A 21594-nucleotide genomic window follows, 5' to 3' on the forward strand; every position below is an offset into this window, starting at 1 on the left:
AACTGTTTCTACTCTAAGGCAAGCGGAGCAACAGCAGCAACGTGAACTAGTTAGAAATCTGTTGGGAGCAGAAAATGTCACACACTAAAAGCAAACCAGAGGTAAACAAACTAACAAGTACAGAGTGGGACAAATGAGGCTTTGTTGGGCTACTGCAGCAACGGAACAAATTGTGCTGGACTGAATCATCCGCACGAGTCAAACAAGCAGCCAGTAAGAAGATTGCTTGGTTGTGGTACAGCTCGAAATGTACGGAAAATGCCAGACTTGATTCAGGATGCGGCCATAGCAATAACTGACATAGCTACTTGTTGGCATGTTGTGACGAAAAACGAAGCAGCGTTATTCCAGTGGAGCAGGAAAGAAAAAGCGAGAGGAAGGCAGAAAATATGTTATCAAGACTGTTTCAACCTTTTTCACAGCGATGAAGGTGTCTAACTGCCTGACGCTCTTGCCTTTTGCAGTAGTACTGCTGTCAGTGTCAATCGAGGCTTTCCATCCTGAAGATAAAGAGATCAAAATGGTCAATTATTTGAATTTGCATTCTTTTCATTTACAACAAAAGCATTGAAAGGATTCCCTTGTTAGATATTAATCCTCCTCCATAAGGATCTTAAGGATTTTTTCTCGTTTAGGGAGTTGCCATTGCAGCTGATGGAGAGAAAGCCACTGTGATGTCACATCTGTTTCATGACACTTCTCACCGCCATCAGGACGCGTGGAGGAAGTAGGGGGAGGAAATGAGGAAAGGAGGGGATCTAATTGATTTCCTAATTTTCCCCATGAAAGAGCGAGCAGGTCAGATAAGAGCAGGAGCGAGCGAGAGAGCAATCGTCTGAGAAGGAGAAAGTAGCGTTAAAAGCTTTGCCAGTGAAGCATGGAGCGTGTCTGCGGGTGTGAGTGAGGGAGTGAGTGACCTTGTCTTGGTGGAACGTGTGTGACAATGCATGTGTAAAAGTGTGTTCGTGTGTGAGGGGAAAATAAAAAAGGGAAGCTTGAAACCGTCGTGATTTCCCTCCTCCGTTTTTCTCGCTCGCTTTCCCTCACAATTTTCCACTCAGTTTTGCTGGCTTCTTGTTTCGTTAAAACACGAGATGACCTTTAAGAGTCAAAACAAGCGGTCATGTGACATTTTTGTTATTGCAAGGATGGTATGCCATGGTCAAGGTCAACTTTTTGGGATTTGTTATTTGATTGTGTCAAAAGACATAAAGCTATTTTATATTTGTATATAATAGGTGTGACGGGCTACTGAGTTGGACTGAAACAATGTCAAAAACCTATGTTTGGCCTTAAGCCACCAGTTGCACCACAAAAGAAATAGGCTTGTCCAAAGAAAAAAAAAAATTGATTGAAAGGACGTGGTGAACAGCAAGCCATTGTAGTTGCTTCTGAAGGGACCCAAACTGCCATCATGTCTTTTTTTACAAGTATGAATGAAATGTTTGGTTGAGTTCTTTTTGAGTAGTTTCACTCACAATCTGTACACACAATCACAAAATGCACCAAAACACACACTGCCAGACAAAAACAAGGCTTTTGGTTCGCCGGGCTTCGACAACAAGCCTACACAACGATGGCCATATTTATTTCTTGGATTCCACATTCTGTCAAAAATCGAAAAACAAGACAATAAAGAGCTTGACTTAGTGAAATCAGAAGTCGTGCACCCAATGAACTAAATGGGCAGGGTGACTGATTTTCTTTTCATTAATTAATAGGATCTATTATCCATCCAGTGCTACAGTTAGCTACTAATCTAGAGGAACGTTATCAGACAATTTGAGAGATGAGGTAGTGAATTATTTTGTTGTGCTATCTCTATATGCATACATGTAACTAATTACAAATGATTGGCATACAGGCCTCTTCTAGAGAATTGAAGTCAGATGCAAACAAACTTGGTGTTTATTTGATGAGGCAGGAAAGTGGACCATATAGCACAAAAACTCAACAGGAAGTAGAATACAAATTTAGTAAACAATATTCCAGAACTGGAACAAATTCGTCACTGGAACCGCATCAAACTGACAACCGGCAGCATTTATAAATTATAACAATTGTACTCACTATAAATATTTAGTGTTTACAGTATGTACAGTACAATAACTTAATACAGCCTGTCTGATTGGCTGGCCTGTTTCTCACCCAAAGACAGCTGGGATTAGCTCCTTCATCCATGACCTATGACGGGATAGAAAATGGAAGATTGGATGGTTGATACGAATGTTTGATCCATGCAAAGGTCAAAAAAGGAGAGTGTCCTTGAAAAAAGGTCACGGGTCATTTGTAACTTTTCATCTCCCAGGCTGATTTTTGTGCAGAGTCGCTTTGGTCTCAGCGACCTTGTCAACAACCTTCACATTGCTGGGGGTCCGGCCTCCTGCAAATGTTACCCCCAAGTCTCTGATGTGAACTCTGACATTTGCCAAGTGTCTTCGCCATGCGGCATCCATCTTCACAGTGTGACCGCTGCCGTCACGTAAGGTTTGACAGTTCTGCTCAGCTGCACAGCTGCTTAGTTTCTTCAACCCTTCGCCAATTACTTTGCGAACACGCTTGTTGTCTTCACTCCGAGAATTGTTAACATCTGTGTTCCCAGATAGGGCACCACATTGCATGTTCTCCTCGGTACCACAGTTTGTACCCATTGCGACTCCATTTTGCAAGTGCTGCACTTCCCTCACAGCAGAGTCCATATTTGCTGGATTTGCGCTATCCTTTTTTGTAGATTCTGACATATTGATGGTCTCTTTGGGATGAGTGTGACTTGGGGCCACTTGGTTGCATGTGACGACGTTGCTCGCATCTACCTTCCTTTCCACTGCGGCGACTGGAGCACAACGCTGGCTTTGGTCTTGCGAAACTTCGCCAAGGGTGGCAAGTGCTGGCAGAACTGAGCCAGTCGACGATGACGACAGTAGTGGGGCTGGGCCTGGTGCCGGTTCTGGCAGCGCCTGGCTGTCCACAAATTTGAGGGGAGAGCCAAGCATGGCGGCCATTTTGGGTGTAGCCTCCACCAACTCCAGCAAGTCATTGGTAAGCGGTTGGGAAGAGGCCTGCTTAGCAGGATGGCGCCAGAGATGCGACAAGGATGTCTGGCAGTAGAACTCGGCCTGTGGGATGGCACGAACCTCAAGATGTGGGAAGTGGCGACGGAAGGCGTGAGGTGTCATTCGAAGACAGGCCAAGACATCGCGGAGGAGGAGCCAGTTACGAGGACTGGAAAGAGGACACGGAGAAGAGTACAAGTGGAGAAAATTAACTTGCCGCATTCGACACGCTGAAGAAGCTTGGGGCATCGTAAAACCCGCGGGCCTCATCCGGCGCATCCATAGTCTCGGACTAGCCCTAATAAAACATGAAATATGCGGTACAAACAATAGCAATAATTTGTTTCTTCAGTGCTGCTGACTTTCTTTTTTGCCCACCTCCCCCATGTTTTTAGTGCTTCCTGGCTTCTGCAGTGTTGCCCTTGAGCAAGCCCCTACCGCCAGCTCAAAAAGTGCAGCGCTGTTTGTGCACCACTTTCACTTTGATACTCTCCTTGCAAGCCTGCAAGTTTGCAATCTGGTTCTCTTTGAGGTGTCCAACACAAAATATGCAGTAGTGTGTTTTGAATATCCCTTGAGGGTTTACCATGAGTAGAATATAATCAATACATTTCCTGTGTATTGAATGGAGATTTTCCATATAAATACAGACATATTCTATGTATATATATATATATATATATAAATAGATATAGATATGTATATACAGATTTGAACAGTACAACTTTATTTTAAATTAGCTGCGTCACAAAATCAATGTGATCTTTGTTATTCCCCTGTCCTTCATTTGTCCTCCATCACTATTCCATTTTGCAAACAGTCAACACACGTACAGAACCTGAACCTGTGGTCGACACACGTACAAAACCTGAACCTGCTGACCTTGGCTGATGGTCGTCCCACTTACCCCGTAGACGGCGACACATGCAACGTGTAGCAGGGTAGTGGCTTGTCAGACGTCTCAAATTCAAACTCCTCCTTTCCGCCCCGCTGCTCTGTCTCTTCCTCCTCTTCTTCCTCTTCAGGCCCAGGCGGATCGGCCAGGATGTTGTAAACTCCACCCTCACTGGATGGTTCTACCAAAACCGTAGGAATCACCAACAAAGAAAACTATTGGAATCTAGAAATTTTCTGCAAGATATTTTACTAAGTCTATATTCAGTTTGGTGTTTTTTGAGGCCGGTAATTGGTTAATATATTTATTAATGGATGAACAAATTAACTGAATTGTGAATGCGAGTCCGGGGGCACTTTGATGTCAATTTCGGTGGACCACGGAGGGCCAGTAGCGTGTCATAATGACTCCGACCAAGTAGTGAGGGGACATTAAACAAATTGCAGAGCAAAATCTTCACTACCACTTTAAGTTAAACTCATTCCTCGGTCTCACCAGCTCATGTAGTATGCCTGATTGCCTTTTTGGTTCTTGCACCAAACCTCCATGCAATTTTGATTGATTGTGTGAAACTAACCGCACACGGAACTGCCGTAAAAATCCCAGCAGATTCCAGAATCACCTTCCGGCCTTCCCTTGAGATCTGCGAGATATTCTGCGGAGAGAGCAAGAGAGACGGGCCATTAGCGACCCGAGACGACGGCGCCAGAAAGACAACAAAAGGAGCCGCGCTAACAGTGAGAGACGGCCGTGTTCAGACGGGGGCGGCCGAGAGAAGACGGATGCCGGCAGGTGTCTGTGTGTGTGTGTGTGTGTGTGTGTGTGTGTGTGTGTGTGTGTGTGTGTGTGTGTGTGTGTGTGTGTGTGTGTGTGCGTTTGCGCGGCGGTAAGCTGTTCTGAGATTCAGCAGCCAAGCCTCATTAAAAGCCTCTGGAGGGAGAGAACAAACACAGGCGGTGAATTGTAATCAGGCTGGCGGACGAAGGCACGCTGCAGCACTTTTCTTTTGTTTTCTCGCGCACGTCTGACTGACGTCTGTTTGGTTTGTTGTCTGCTATCATAAACGGGATTTAGGCGTACTAGCTCACCGAGTCGTCATTTTATTGTGACGTCGTCCCTCGATAACACAACCGCACAGTTAGCGTTACTTTGAGCTTACACGCCTGCTATGTTCAAGTGGATTGTTTAACCTTGTTTCAATACCATATTCAATAACGCTTCAGCTTTTTGGGTCAACCACATCTAGTATGCAACTAGTCTCACCCTGCCCTACTTACTGGATTTTGACCTGTTGTACTGCTGCTTCTCCTCACCCACCCTCCTCGCCTGCTCAGAACGGAGGCAATTAGTGAAGTGAGATTTTTCCTGTGGAGGATTCTGCATCGACCTAACTTTCGCTATCAACGCTGGCAAAATTTAACTCCACCGCGGCATATGATCCAAGACGCCCTTCGCCAAGCGGTCGCATTCACCTTGCTCGGTGCACACCGGGAATTGGATGATGACGTTCACAATCTAAGTGACAGACTAATCGCACTCGTTTGATTAAGTTGAACCAAACCTGACAAACGTGAACCCAGCCTTAGATCTTAAACACATCTGCTATTCGTGTCCTACCCTCTAGGAAGGTTTCCATGGCAACACTGTTGGTCATGTTTATCGGTCCTCGTCCGGAGTAAGAGGTCAGGGTGGGGTCAGCGCCACAGGCCAGGAGGAAACGTACCACTTCCATGTGGTTGTTCGCAACAGCGTCATGTAGCGGCCTGATGGCAGACAAGAGACGCAGCATGTCATGGGACAAACAAAGGACGAGCACATTGTGAACTGCTAGGAACAAATGACTTGACTTGCAGCTGCCAATAGAAGGCGAAATGGATTTGGAACTGTTTTGGCGGCAGAAGAGGCAATTGCAATAGAGAGCTTTGAGACTAAGGAGCCAACTACTAGCGTGCCATGGCTTGGCAAGCATGACTCCCCTCAACAAAACAATGACATGAAAACATTATTTTATCCATCGGTCACTTGACAGCAACACCTTTGTTTCCCCCACCGGCTTGTTTGTTCAATGTGTATGGAGCTACAGCTATGACATTGGGAAAAAAATGTTTGGTCCACGAAAGAGGAATTAGGTGCGCGCCGTGGCCAGTTGGCTAAGCTAATGGAGCACAAAATACAATGAACAGACATAATTTGATTGATATCGTTTTTTTACTGGATATGACGCTTGGAACATGCACTAGTTTTTTGGATCATCCATGGCAAGGCCTGTTCTGATTGGAACCTCTCCTGATAAACTGCAGCATGCTCTTGGCCGATATGAAATCTTCTTATGGTCCCTTCGGTAATTCTACAGAAATGCCTCAGTCGGATTGTATACTGACTACATTGTAGCAAAGTTTCATTTGTCGTCAGATGCAGTCACTTTTTTGAGATACAGTATTTGCAATCAGGACTCCAAGGAAGTATTTGACCTGGTTCCGTCCTGAGCGCTGCAGTTGACGTCCGCCCCGTGCTCCACCAGGTGGCGCACAATCGTGAACCAGCCTTGGGTGCAGGCCTCGTGCAAGGCGCAATAGCCAGCATTGTCTTGATGGTTGATGTTGCAGAGCCTCAGCTGCAGACAGTAGAGCACTGCCTCCTGGTCACATGCAAAACCAGCAGCCAATGAGAAGAGAGCATGAAGATTACTATGTTTCATCAAATACATTTCGCACAGCGGCTTCAGGGTAGATTTTTATGCGCTGAATGTTATAGTGCAGTATTAGTTACCTCGTCTCCCAGCCGGGCGGCATGTTGCAGCAGCGTCTCTCCGGCATGTTTATTCACAATTAGGTGACACAATTCTGAGGGTGTAGGTTCAACTGCAAGGTTCGGCTGCAGAGGTGGTGAGCATGTGTCGAATGAAACCTGCAAGAGACCAAAAAAAAAAAAAAAAACAGATTTAGAATAAATTATGTATTACACTAAAATTGATTAAAGTTTTAAATCAGAGATACATATGGTGCGCCACTGTTGGTGTTCAAAATCCGTTCCTTTAACAGTTAAAATGCTGCAACATGAAGCTATTCCTCATCCCGTCCTGCCTTGCTTTGTAGCATTACTTTAAACGGACTTTTAAACTTCACGCTGAGCCACGCTGTGAGCACGTGATTGGTTTTTATGTGTATGCTCTGCATGTTCTGTCTGTTGATGAAAATCTTCATCACAAAGATGCTGACAGCGGCAACTGCCTCTGCTGCTTAGCAGCCGCACGCACAGCATGTGTGTCAGGGTGTGTGCGTGATGGCCATGTGCAGGCGCCGCTCGCTGTCACGCATCAGCAGACAGGATTCAAGCTTGGCCCTGGAGGGGTGCGTGCGTCTGTGTACGCGCTACCCGGCAACGACGGAGCGTAGAGTGACAGAAAAGTGTGCGTGTGTGTTCACTCTGCCAGAGGAAATGTCTTCTACGGCTGCTGTCGCAAAGCACAAGGCAAGCCGATGAACACAAACACGCTGATAAACAACTGAAAAGTAAATTGCTTGTCCAATCTTTTGTATACCTTGACTTCCAGGACTATACTGAAACTGCTTGCATATATGTATAAAAATAGCTAATGGATGACCTTTAATGAGAAGGACATGATTTTTTTTTTTTTGCAATGACTTCTGAAGAACTTTCACTTATCACCTGGCTGATTCTGTCCTCCACGTCACCTCCTTCCTCATCTGCCTCTTCTGCTGCCTCCCTCGTGTGCTTGGTCTTGCATGGATGTTTCCCCGTGGGTTTATCGGGGCTGTCATCAGATAAGAATGGGAGGAGTGACGAGACCCTGCGGTTCTCCCTCAGCTTCTGATGCTTCTCCCGGAGGCGGAAGGAGGCGACGTGGGAGGGTTGCCAGAGGCCAGCACTGTCCGTCTGTACCCCCGGGGATGAGGCCACATGGACTGATGAAAAAAAATATACACACATACAGGTTAATGTGTGTGATATAATAAAGGCTGCGTTCAGACAACCTTTTTGCGATACGAATTGAAACACACATTCGGGAGGTAGTTTCATATCTGATTTCAACAAGATACGTCTCAGTCCGAACTGCGGCAAACGCACAATAAAATTAAATACATTTATAAAAAATGCTAACTTGAAAAACTCACTCTCCCTGGAGAGAGACGATCAAATGAACTTGTTCTAATCTCAAAATCAAGTCGGTCTTATTGCGACACTGCGAGCACACGACGTGGTTCCTCGCTAACAAACCTGCGACTTCACACGACACGAATGCTGAGCGTGATCGTGCAAGCCAGCAGGTGAGGGCAGGAAATAGAAATCAGAAACGTGTAAATACAGCCCAAGGTTGTTTTACCATGAATGAATAATTTATCAGCTGGTTGCATTTTCAGCCCTTAGGCATTAGTGCTGTCATGGGTGAATCCTTTTCAAAATTTAACTTGTTTCCTGAAAACATCCTCTGCATTTGCCTGTGAATTTAAACATTTTGTTAAATGTACTTTCGCACACTTTCTATAAGAAGCCTGCAACAGTTTACTTTCTGCTAATGGGGCATACTATCTTGAAAGAAGAGGGTAAAAAAGTTGAATACCTTTCACGTCATCATTGGGTAGACGGGGCTTTTTGAAGCAGGGGCCGTTCTGCTCGATGCAACTCTTTTGCTTGCTTGTGTCCTCAGTCGCATCTATTGCGCAAACCATCAATTAAGGTGGACAGGTAAACTATAATAATAATAGTAATAATATGTAATATACCACGCCTTTACTTGGGCGTGCAAGTTATTCTGTGACTGTGCTATTAACTAAAATCACATTTCCTCATTGGGATGAATGGAAATGCCATTAATTCATTCCAGTCTGCAACAAACACCAACTCAATAAAATCAGAGTAATATCTTTGAGTAATGCTTTGTAAGTACTAGCAAAAAATCAGTGCTATTTTTCTTTTTAAACTATCTAAGCCATTTTGCATAATGAGTTGGCATTAAGCTAATGATCTTTCGTGAGACACATTTTTGTGGTTTGTTGAAATACAAAATATGTAAATAGTTTTACAGTAAGCTTCAATTGAGTGGCCAGCTAAGCAGTCTGATGGAAATGCGCTCAGCCTTTTTGATGATGCATGTTCATGAAAGGTAGAGATCTTGATTAAAAGGGGAAAAAAGGTCAAAGAGCAAAAAAATAATAATCAACTGAGGAATGACTTTGTTAAGTCACAAAAAAACTCTAAAATGAGCTAATATTATAACGCCGATAATGCTGGTTTTATGGAGGATGGGAAAAAAACATACCGTTTTTCGTTCCCATGTCTTCCGTTCTTCTTCGCTTCATCCAGCGACCACCGATGTTGCTCTGGTGAAATGGCTCCAGGCTGAACATGTGCTTGCGATTTGCTGCCATGTTAGGATCCAAACCGCTGAGGCCCTCCACAGAGGACGTTTCGTTCCAGTGAACCAGACCGCCGCTGGTTGTGTCAACAGCCTGTTGCCTTTCTTCTTTGTCACTTTCTTCATTCTGCATCTTCTCTGTTGAGCAATCATCCTTGCCTACCAGGTCGTTGGCACGGTTGTAGGCAAATGTGACACAAATGGATGACGGTTGTACACCTGCACCATGAAAAAGAAATACACACAAAAATATACATAAATACCATATATTTTTGAAATGTCCTTTTTACAGGTGCAACCAAATGTGTGTAAACATTCTCCTTCCTCTTACTTCCTCTTACCTTTCTTTCCTTCGACGTGGACTGTGGGAGGTGAGCGTCCTCCCCTCCTGTCACTCTGCTGGCACAGATCCAACCATCCCCCTTCGCCCCCACCGGCGTCTGCCAGCTCAGCCTGCCCTGCTGCCGCCGTCTCGTCATTCTGGTTTTCCTTGAGCTGATAAGAAGGGAGCATCTTAAGCTTGCGGAAAATATAAACAAAACAAATTAAACACTCTTCACGGTTGTCTGCTGAAAATGTGGTTGTCTGCTCTTCACGGTGGTCAGAAGTTGCAACCATAGCAGTGACCTCTTCAGAAGATCCTTTTTAAAAGAGGTGGGAGACTCCAGCTACATGGCTTGATTCAGGCTTAAACCAATTTCAGGACTTGGGATTTCAATTTAGAAAAACTTGACTTGCTTGAAACTGAAAGGTTAGGAGACGTTCTTATGACTTGCACCTACTGTATACCGACATCCGCCTCTTGAAACCGACATTGTTGGCAAAAAGGCCATGGTTATTTTTATAGATGGACGCAGGTAGAAAGGGGCGTTTGCGTTGTTGTGGGAGTGAATATAGCCAACTTGCTTCCTGACCAAGGCACGTGGCTCCACTCATTCCCTTTCAATTCAGCACAGAAGAGGCGTGCACATCTTTGACATTGCGAAAGCAGAAATAGACTCACTGGAGTCCGTGCATGCAATCGATGCGCGCAAAGTACGTTTATATGGATCAGCAAGAAGATCTCCTCCGTATACTAGGAGGGCGCCTTCCACCCCCGATACGCGTCTGTGTGTGTGACCCCGCCACCGCACACAGAGACACCACACACATGCATACAAACAACATAGTAGCTGTGCAGCAGCCAGGGGGGTGATAATAATGCATTCAATTAATTTCCACAATGATTCAGAGGGTTCGATGCACACTGTTGGGATATTTATCCACCACCAAGCTCACAACACCAAAATTAAGCTGTGCCAATTTTTACATTGAGCACAGTGTGCGCTGTCTACGAAAATAAGGCCCAAAAGATTTACTTTATTGTCCATGTATTAACAATGCACTCATGTACTGTAAAAACAAAACTATTCCAGGGAAAACGCAATAGAATGAATGAAAGGGTTCATACCTTACACTGCTCTTGACTCGGCCAGCTGGACAGGGAATCACAAGATTCCTCGGTCTCCAACTTTGGTTGACTGTCCAAACATTTGGAAAAAGGTTCTGTCTGGGTGCTGGTGCAGGTATCCTTGCCCCCACCAACCTGGACATCCATGATGTCCTGGGTGTTCTTCTCGTCAGTGTGAAATGTAGTGTCTCTGGAATTATTTTCCAGCAAATGCTCTTGACCTAAACAATCACTAATATCGGATTCATATACAAGAGACCTACGATCGATGCTTTGGCTGTCAACTGCCATGTTTTGTTCTCTTTGGTCGATGGAGACAAAGGACTCGGCTTCGGAGTCGACGCCACCGGCTGCTAACGGCAAAGGCGTATCACCACTTGGTGTCTTGCTGGTACAAAATGAATGATCTGAATGAGAGCCGCATCCAACAGCTTGACCATCCAGGCATTGGGTGGCAGCGGAGCACAAATAAGAACATTCTTTACTTGCACAGATATTTGAGGATGGCTCGTGATTGACTTGGTCCTCATCATCACTTTCGTCAAGTGCTTCAGCACCATGTTCATCTCTTGCCAAGCTGTTTGAACCACATGGGGCACCAATGACCTTCTTCCTGGAAAACTGTTCGGGAGATGTTCTGGCACAACGCATCGTCCGCTCGTCTGGGAGGTCCTGAAATGGACTAAGACAATCTTCTATTGAAATCTCCTTGCTGGGAGGAGGGGGTGAAGAACACTTGTGATAAAGAAAAGCTGGCTGGGATGTGGGGGCTTGTAAGCCCTGCTGCCCAACAGTCTGGTTGGCAAGGAAGCTTTTGTTGCGATTGTGGGGTGATTCGTCAACTTCTTCGAAAGCCATGTCAATACAAACGATGCTCTCGCTAACCCTATTGAACGGGTTGCAAAAAGATTTGAAGGATTCATTTGAAGCCCGCTCGCTGCTGCTAGCTCTTTGCTCGGGTTCTGGTTTCTTGGTCTGGCTTGGCTTTTGCTGGATTTCTTGGCCTCTGTTTTGCTCTACATGACAGGATTTGGACAGAGACCTGTTTGAAAGTTCTTTGAGGTCTCTCTGAGTTGTCAGAGAGGGTGAGGTACCCTGTGAATCCGCTCTGTGTTGAAGACCCTGTTTTGAAGATGTGTAAGTCCTACTACCGCTGTGACCACAGAGGATGGGGTAGTGGTGGCCATGTCCTTTGTCCGATACGGACATGTGCTGCAAGGACATAGTGTCCGTAATCGAGTATGGAAGGTAGCCATTGCTGCAGCCTAAATCAAGTGGAATAAAAGAGTCAGTGCGGAGTCGTTTGGAAGTGGATCCGAGTCCCACGTGTGGCTGTATTTCTTTGGGTTGATTTGATTGTTTATCTTGACCTTGGACCTTGGACAATATAGGTTTTCCAGAAAATGTGTGTGCCTCTTTAGCATTTGTCACATGCACTGTTTGCTGGCCCAAATTTGCTGAAGAGAATGATTCAGAAGATCTTTTTGAGGGTAGGCTGCCAACCTCAAGTTTTCTAATGCCAGGGAAACTTTGATTCTGTAAAAAATGTGCAGCCTTATCCGAATTCAAAGAGGTTTTCACTTTTGAGGGTTCTGGGCTGTCTTTCAGGCACTTCTCATCTCTCGCCTGTAGCCCATAATTTAGCTGGGCAAAGAAGTCTAATTCGGACAGGAACCTGTTTGATGAGCCTTTTGTCTTTTTCGCAGAAAGATCCAAAGGTATTGAATGTACTTTTCTGTCTACTGATGTTCTTGCAGGTGAAAGAGACTTTGCAGCTCTACAGTGATCTGGGCTAGAGCGGTTTTGTCGGCTGCTGTTGGTTTGTTTCAGGGAGTCTAGTTCAGAACTAAGGCTGCCAATGTAGAAGGAAGGAAACCCAGCAAGTTCATTAGATGATGCAGTGCTCCTTTTTGAAGTCTTCCGGGAGTCTACAGATGTCGACACTGAGGTAGAACCAGGGACTGAACTGTTGACTGGATCACAGGCAGAGCGACTGTTGCTTGTAGAACTAGTCTTAGCAGAAGTGGGGAGACCAGACTTTGTGCGACTGTTGTTAAGATGGCAATCATCAAAGTGAAAAGCAGAAGCTAAAGCGTCCTGGTACAGGGAGGTGCTGAAGGCAGATGTTTGCTGATGTACCGAAGGCCCCTGCAGTGTGTGCAGGGGTGAGAGGGCAGCTGACATGGATGCGGGTATTCTGAAGTCAGACTCCAATTGTGAAGAAACATGTGTAGGAACATACTGGGGTAAATAAAAGAATCTGTCTTCAGGTGAGCCGCCTTCTGCCATATGGCACAGAGACTGGTACGCTAACTGCTGGTATATGAATGGGGATGCCTGGGCCAGGAATGAGGCCTTGTATGCCATGTCAAGGAAGGGGTACATGGTTGCCTCAGAGTAAGGAGTCATCCAAGGGAGTTTCAAGAAGCTACTGATACTATTCAGGCCTGAATCTAGAAGCTTGTCATTGGTTGTGACTATGTCTCTAGCTGTAGGGATAACCAGTACTTTCTGTAGCTCTGGTGAAGGATTCTTCCAATGTCCATAAGAGAGAGATGGGCTAGGTTGGGCCTGGTCTGCAGTGACAGAAGGAGGAAGAACACTTTTGCCAAGGAGGTTTTTTCCCGTCACTGACTTGAAGTCTACACTGAGCGAGGCAACAGGGTCCATCCAGAAAGCAGTGCTAGCATCCACCTGCAACATGCATGAGAATGAATGTTACGCAGGATGGGCAGATACATCCTATTCCCACAGTCAAACTCAAACAAAACATTTTTTTCCCCCAAATTATTAAGACAATTGTATTTTAGCTCCTTTAATTAATTGGGAAATGACTGCAGTATATATATTTACATTGCGGCAGTGTTATTTCTTTGGTATTTATCCATGAAAGTACTATATAGTAAAACACCAGTAAAATATGAGGGGTGTGCACACTTTTGTGAGACTGAATGCTATTTGTTCATTTGTCTTTGGCAATGTGCCTTGGCTCAATAAAGGGTAAAAACAAACACTGACAAGCAAGCTCTCCTTGCCACCACCCCAACATGTGCTGTGATGTCATCAATGACATGCAAGACCATATTACCACAAGAACAATCACAAATTCACAATCGACCTCGACTGAAGTTGGTGGAGTAAAAGACACCTGCAACAGGAATGTTATATTTGAAAGTGCCACCCTGCACCCGAAATCAAACAATTGTAGATCCGCCCCTGCAGAACGAATAAACCAGCTAAATTCTACCCAAAAGCAGACTGAAAAGTTCTATGCCAACTTGACACTGCTGATATGAAATGTTCAACTCACCTTTTTGTGCTCGGCGGGGAGCGTGTTGTTTGTCTCCTCACGTGCCAAAGTAAAAACGTCTGTCGTCATCGCTGTGGCATGAGCACACGCACACGCACGTCCCCCCCCCCCCCCCCCCCCCCAAAAAAGAAAGTGCCTTATCCAAGCTTGTGCGAGTGTTCTTCCGTAAAACAAATATTCCAACCTGATAATATTAAGAAGAAAAAAACATACATTAAAAAATGGGAAATCGTCCCATGTTCCGTTTGCGTGAGCGCGTGGCGTGCGCCGGTCAGCTTCCTCATCACTTCACTTCACCCTCGCTTGATTCCAATATTTCTCGCGTCAAATCTTTTGTGTTATACCACGTTTCCGGCCTTTCTTTCAAAATAAACAGGATATGGTAACTAACGGTGGCAATAATACTTTAAGTTCTTTTGGAACTTCTAGTAAAACTACAAGTCCTGATTTAACGCCTTCGATTAAGTAGAAGAAGCAAAGTGCAGGATAATGTTTTACTGTCACCAGAGAATTAGAAGTACTCCTGTATTTAAGTAAAATTAATAATAATAAAATAACTGGCATATTTTTAAGTATGAAAATATAAAATAACTTTACCACAGGCAAACTATTCGTACCTAGAAATAAAGATACTTTGGTGGCAAAGAATGGAAAAGAAACTTGGGCCACTGATTCAAGTCGTTTACATAAGAGAAAAAGTACAGACTCTGAAATGTTCTTGAGTTCAAAAAGAAAAATTACATTGACAATTACATACAGAGGCGGTACTCACACGTTGGCCTATTTAAGTAGAGCACAGGTATTTGTGTAAAAAAGAACACTGGTATAAATGGCACAGATTAAACTCCTGTATTTAAGAAGTAAAATAGCCGTATGAAATGTACTGCGTATCTACACATTAATTAGGAGCCGATTAGAATAAATGTAATTTCACCGGGCTGCCTCAAACGCAGTAAAATATGATATGAAAAATAAATATGTAATTAAAAGTGTGGCGGAGATGATTGTACATTTTTTGGTTACGAAGAATCGTGAAAGATAGTCAGTCAATTTTACAAAAACGTTGGTGCCTCTATTTTAAAAAGTCTAAAAAGCCTGCACGTTACTGCACCGTAGCGACACTATGCTGTACGGCAATGCGTGACGTCAGCACCGTCATGTGGATTGATGGAGAGTTACACCCTTTCGGCTCATGAAATATTTTTTTTATTGGGGTGTTGTTTTTTGCGTCACCTCACTTGCACTCGGTGCTTGTTTGCTACAGGTCACATTATATTTCTGTTCTGACCACCAGTAAGCTAGCAAAAATGGTAACATTAAAATGTAACTTAAGCTCAGTTACCCTATTTAGAATCAATCAATCAATTAATCAATCAATCATTAAATTAGTCTAAAAATAAAATCGAGCTTTCAAGTAGATGCTCGGGCCACGCATCACTTTCCCAGTTGCACACAATTTTTTTTTTTTTTAGTCACTTTAAAAAAAAAATCAAATTTCAGGGAGAAAGAATGATAATTACAGCGTTTTTATTACTGTCAAATGTCAAACTGCCTGAGAACTTAAATCAAGCAACAAAGGCAAACGAGTCAAACTAAATTATGAGCACCCTTAATTTAATTTAAGGGCCTTAAATCTGCTCTAACCGCGCAAGGTGAGGGTCACGTTACTGGCTGACACAGGCTGTAAAAGAACATGTGGTTACGAGAGAACAAACATGTGGACATCTGTTTGAAAGCTCCATAAATGCTGGAATTGTTTGTTGTTTCTGCTACGGGGATCGGTTTGTCTCCTGGGAGGTCCAAGGTGGGTGTGGACTGATGCGTCGAGGGGGAGGCGCTCTGAGGGTCAGGGGGAGGATGGTGGTGGTGGTGGTGGGGATTCTGGTGTACAGGTTGTGAGGGGGCGGTGTTCTCCTCCAGGATCTCGACCAGATTGCTGAGTGGAAGCAGATGTTGAGTTTGATGACATCATGACATCTTGGGGGTTTCCTTCTCTGCTTGTGTGCTTTGTTGAGTTGCTTAACTGTGTGACCCTGTGTTTGTAGGGGGGGGGGGTACATGTGTATAAATATTATGACGGTGTATGAATATAACATGAATGTGCTCGCTTCTGGGACATCACATGGAGGAATGTCAAACAGGCTACTACAACAAACCTAAAAGAAAATGAAATGTGATGAACCGTTTTTTTCTGAAGTGCAATTAGTGTAGGTTGGCCCAAAACCAAAGTCAAAACAACGGGGGGTGCCACACAATTTATTTTCTTCAATATTACACCTATAAAGTAGTATGCTCCCACTATCGCACTGAGTTTTTTGTTTGTTTGTTTTGCCCAGTTGTAACTCACGCTTGTTGTTTTCTGTGTAAATCCACTTTTGAACACTAGATGGCAGCGTCTTATTGGGTTTTGCATTGTGTGAGTCAGAAAGAAGACTGTTATTATTATTATCATCATCATCATCATCATTACATTATTATTGTTATTATTATTATTGTTATTATTATTATTATTATTATTATTATATTCCTTGGCTGCTGCTATCCAGTTTTCTACAACTCTGCCCATCTCTCTGTCTTTGCATTTCAATCATGAGGCAGACCTTAAATTCAGTTTGAGGTTTCCTCTCTTAGAGGGAGTTTTTGTTTGCCTCCGATAACAAATTGGTTATCCTGTCAAGTGCAGTTGGTTTTCCTTTATGTATGAGGAGTGTGGATCTTGAACTCGTTGTGTAAAGTCCCTTAACATAAGTCTTGTGGTGACAACCCAAAACAATTGGAACTAAATAATATTAATAATAATATTCCTTGCAATTTACAAGTTGTTTTTTGGCAGTTTACAGATTACTATTGTTGAAGCAAATCAGTCAAGAATTCATTGTATCTCTGTAGCGTACGTTTTTACAGAATCGACTTAGCGTCGAGACTATGGTTGTTTCACAATTGGCAAGGTGGCTGCCACTTGGGCTACGTTCGTAAATCATAATGGTACTGCTCATTTTCCATTCACACATATGTTCCAGCCAAGAATGCGCCCATAATTATTGTCTGCATTTGAAATATGAACGGCAGATTTTTCCAAATACATTATAGCCTGTCAGACAATAATACATGGATGATTAATCCTAAAAGAGTGTTTCAGACAAATATCAAGGGTACCTGTTTTTACAGGTGCAGATCTCGTGCCTGCGTCAAGGCACCCTTTGTTACTTATGTTCAGTATACATATATGATCATCCTTAAATGCTGTTTTACTTGCTCAGTGTTTAGAAATTCCCACATGAGCCTTGAAAGACCAGCAGGTGTTTCTGCAGGAACATCTACAAATGTGGTCGAGATAGATGGTTCTTGAGACAGTTTCAAACTCCCCCGAGATCACTACGCCCCCGTCCCATAAAAATACACATACTATATATAACTTGGATTCTTTTACAGTTTCAAGATTCCCCCAGACTTTTCAAACATCAACAGTTGCATGCTTTTGCGAGAACCTGAGCAAATGTGGTAGGGACACACACTGTTCTCAGACATGGTTACTATTTTGGTTATTTTTTATCACTGACAAAAATGCATAAAATTTGACCCAAACAAATTGTATGAGAGGGTTGAAAATAAGTAATTAGAGAAAATGGCATGAGGAGTAATAACCCCTCTAGTTTCATAAGTTCACCACTTCAACTCAACCACAACAAGCTCTAACTAGTTGTGACGGCAAAGCAGTTGCAAGTTCCTTTGACAAACTTGAATAAAACGATCTGGCTCTTGCACACAAAACCACCCGAGACAAATGAAAGAGTCTTCCGGCGCCTCCACAAGGGTCTTGACAGCTTTTCCAGAAACCGCCAAGACAAAAGTATTTTTTGCAAAAAGAAAAAAGAAAAGGCCTCTGCTTTTTGCCTTACAGTAATAACAATCAGTCATTCTCTCCACCAGTCACCAGATGGCATCCATCATGGCAATGGAGCTTTTATTGTGAGAACGCGGGAAACTAAAACGGTGCGAGAGCGATATCCATCTTGTTGTCTCAAGGGACACACGCTGAGAGGAATTGAGTTTAATGAGAAACAAGGACCGTTTAACTCCACGTAGAAATGGAAACAGCACTGCGCGCCACACACATAAGAGACACAGTATTGCGTGCATACACACCATATGCCCCCCACTTAGACTACACATTCTACAGATGCTACAAAAGTAGCCACAAAACACTCCATTTGTGTTTGCAAACAATGATCAGACTCAAATCACAATTATTGATATTTTGTATAGTCTTTTGAAAGATTGATTTAAGACGTTTTACGGATCTACGAAACCTCTGCTAAGTATTTATGATACTCAACATAGACTTGAGCTACTTTGTTTACAATTAAAAATCGGAATTCCCAAGGGTGTGTGGCTCTTGTTTTGTTTCGAAAAGAAAATATTTTTTGTGTGGTTGCACTTATTAAGCTTCATGTCTGTTGTGCGTGTACTAGTGAATATAAGAAAGTACCGTATTTTCCGCACTATAAGGCGCACCTAAAAACCTCCAATTTTCTCAAAAGCCGACATTGCGCCTTATAATCAGGTGCACTTTATATATGGACCAATATTGAGCCACTACAGCAGGCGTGTCCAAAGTCCGGCCCGTGGGCCAAATGTATATATCTTATATATGGACAAAGTTTTAAAATGGGCCATTTATTGAAGGTGCGCCTTATAATCCGGTGCGCCTTATATATGGACAAAGTTTTAAAATGGGTCGTTCTTTGAAGGTGCGCCTTATAATCCGGTGCGCTTTATAGTGCGGAAAATACGGTAATAGGCAAGACAGACATTGGCTTTGGAACAATGAGAAAACTGTGACGTTAGCAAAGCTAACTACGGTGCAAGTGCAAGCACCGAGTGCATAGTAGCTAAAGTGCAAATTTATGTTGTTACTGAGCAATATCGTAAAACTTGATTTATGACTTATTTAACCCGATGAATGAATTGAAAATGAAATTTAGTGGCGACCCGACTCAACTTGCTCAGTTTACGCCACAGTGAGGTAGGACGAAATTTGAAACTTACTGATGACTTCCACATACAGTGTGGGACTAAACCACTACTGTTAATAATACGTAATTTTATATTTCTTTTTTTTTTTTGAGGGGTTGGACCTGTTTGTGCTCTTCTGGCAATTCGTGATACATTCAAGGATTTTTTTTGTTACATAACAAAGCACAGCTGCAGCCAGTTAACTGGCCAATAAATGTTACAGCGGTGTCACACGTGAGGCCCCACCAGTACTAAACTTTAATGTCCATTTCTGGCTCCCATAAAAAAAATCTTCCACTCACTTGTAGAGTCAATGTGTCGTCCAGTTCCATGACTGGATGACCTGAGATGTTAACAAACTCGTGTCAACAAGACCTGCTGCTTCACTCATCGGTTTGTGGGGGTGGATCCGCAAGGCGACTGAAAAGGAAATTAGGAATATGAGAGTCAAACATGTCTGCGTGGGTCCTTTCCAGGCAGTTCCCCTGACCAAGGAGCTGAAAGGAGATCTGGTTATCATCCCCAGTTGCAGAAGCAGTGGAGGTTCTCAGGAATAGGTTAAAAGTAGGCCACAAATTTGGTGGTGGGAACTAAGAAAGGGTAGATTTTTCCCCTTCCAGCCTCTCCATCCAAAAAGACAGATTTCTGTAATGTGTCTGTTAGAACGTAAACTAAATAGAGGGATAACACTTTTGTAATTTCATGCTTTAATTAAATTCACTTGCTGCTGCTTCGGTTGTGCTCGCCTTGGTCACAGTCATACTGGCAAACAAAAAAGAGCTAGCGTTAGCTCTTCGCCATTCAATAAGCAAATATGAGCTGTTTTGCAGAGGATGAAGAATTAATGCCTGTAAGCGTTGTAATATTGTCTGTTTACATGTCTTGCTCCTCCATTTGTGTTCAAATATCCATTGCTTAAAGGTAAATACCAGAGAGTGAATACTTATGCCACAACCTACACTGGCCATTTGCTGAGAGGTCACCTTTGCAAGTCGCTGCAAAGGTAATGACAATGCCGCATCAATGCGCTTGGATCATTGGCCTGATCTGCCACAGGGTCTTCAGGAATGCTGCTTGCCGCACCCGTGGCCAACAAGCTTAGACGAGCACGAAGGAAGATGGCAGATTACATAACTGGATTTGATGGGAAACAGCTTGGCAGCTCAAGGCTGCATGTCCTATAAATGCCGCCTCAAGGTACAGTTCCAGTCAAAGAGTCACCACATGTCCAAAAAACTCCATCCAAGGATGTCAATCAGCCAGAAACTTCAACGGCTGAAAATCTTGTTTTGCTTCGGTTTTAAATTTCACTTGAAGCAGGTCTAAAAATTTCAAAAATCAATACTAATGTGAGTATTGGTATCGATACCAAACGGCTAGTCTCGATTCTTTCTTATTCCTATGATTTTGGTTATTTTCAAATAATCTGTACAGTGACGGACTTGATACGTTAAGAGTCATTTGCTTTGTTGGAGCTTTTCTATCTACACGATATTGGTTTATTTTTGTGGCACAACATAAAATATACTGTCGGAGTGAGAATATACTTGAAGTTGACTGCAAGTAAACTACCTGCAAGCAGAGCGTGCAATTTTTTTTCCTCTTATCTTCTCTCTGACTGGCAGCGGAAAGGAAGCCTAACAATGGTAAATAAGGTTGCAAGGATTATCTTATGTAACTAATCCAATCAAAACAAGCTCAAAGAAGGTGTCTGGACTAAAGGAATTTAAAAGAGGCAGAGACTAAGAATATGCAGATTACCACTATGTACTTTGTACAATGCTATTTAAATCAACAACACTGGTTTTTCCATTGAAGGTAATTGGTCACAGTTAAGAACCCAACAAGAATGTTTAATTTGCTCAAAAGATATTGTTTAATAGAACAAGCAATTCAAAATAGCATAATATTTAAAAGTATAGGTATCTGCAATACTGGCACCAATATTTACTTGATACCAAAATCTCAGGTAGTATCGCACAGTTCTATTTAACGAATCACTGAGTCATCTCTCCCTAATCCACCATGCATTTATACTGTCATGGAATTATACTGCAGATTTTTGCTATTCATGGTCTGATCTGGTTCCTATCACCTGTGAGTATATTGTATAAAATGTCTATTGTGTTTTTTACAGCACAAATTGGTGGGAGACAGCATGTCATTTGCTGCTTTTCATCAATTATTTACAAACCTGAAGAAAAAAAAACTGCTTGATCCAAAACCATTGTTTTAGTGGCAGTTGTACTAGCTGGTGGGTGTTTTTTCAAAAGCCAAACTTTTCACACAGCCCCGAACCTCCCCCCATTTTGCATTTGATGGGTGCAGAATGATGGGAGTTCAAACCAGGCGCCAATGCAGTGCCACTCTTATTGAAATGAATCATGCCAACAGAGTTTTTCCATGTTTTTTTCAGGAATGGCTGATGGCCCGGTGTTACATAACCGTGACAGACTCAAGCTTACGTCCTTATGCTGACATGATTTCCTGCTG

At 43.2% G+C, this 21594-nt stretch overlaps 1 protein-coding gene across 3 annotated transcripts; it reads right to left on the reverse strand.

Moving 5' to 3' along the window:
* Positions 1-1890: 1890 nt before the first annotated feature.
* Positions 1891-14477, reverse strand: LOC119117622 (BCL-6 corepressor-like). Of its 3 annotated transcripts, none has more exons than XM_037243979.1 (12): positions 14086-14474; positions 10776-13469; positions 9667-9844; positions 9230-9544; positions 8531-8623; positions 7618-7874; positions 6718-6855; positions 6420-6586; positions 5566-5711; positions 4526-4603; positions 3961-4129; positions 1891-3222 (listed from the first exon to the last, which is right to left on the reverse strand). In XM_037243979.1, exons 1-12 carry the CDS (start codon positions 14152-14154, stop codon positions 2298-2300), a joined length of 5229 nt encoding a protein of 1742 aa, XP_037099874.1. In that variant the 5' UTR covers positions 14155-14474; the 3' UTR covers positions 1891-2297. The 3 variants fall into 3 exon arrangements, with proteins under 3 accessions (XP_037099874.1, XP_037099883.1, XP_037099892.1); XM_037243988.1 differs by having other exon boundaries at positions 9667-9820; positions 14086-14459; XM_037243997.1 differs by lacking the exon at positions 8531-8623 and having other exon boundaries at positions 14086-14477.
* Between the last annotated feature and the right edge of the window lie 7117 nt (positions 14478-21594).

Source organism: Syngnathus acus, chromosome 2 (genome assembly GCF_901709675.1).
Source record: "Syngnathus acus chromosome 2, fSynAcu1.2, whole genome shotgun sequence".
NCBI classification, from domain to species: Eukaryota; Metazoa; Chordata; class Actinopteri; order Syngnathiformes; family Syngnathidae; genus Syngnathus; species Syngnathus acus.

Excerpts from the sequence above, each read along its gene's own strand:
- LOC119117622 (XM_037243979.1), bottom strand. The coding sequence starts at position 14,154 with ATGACGACAGACGTTTTTACTTTGGCACGTGAGGAGACAAACAACACG. Across the intron at positions 7,875-8,530 it reads ACCCAATGATGACGTGAAAG|TCCATGTGGCCTCATCCCCG; the intron begins GTATTCAACTTT and ends TTTTTTCATCAG. Across the intron at positions 5,712-6,419 it reads AGCGCTCAGGACGGAACCAG|GCCGCTACATGACGCTGTTG; the intron begins GTCAAATACTTC and ends GTCTGCCATCAG.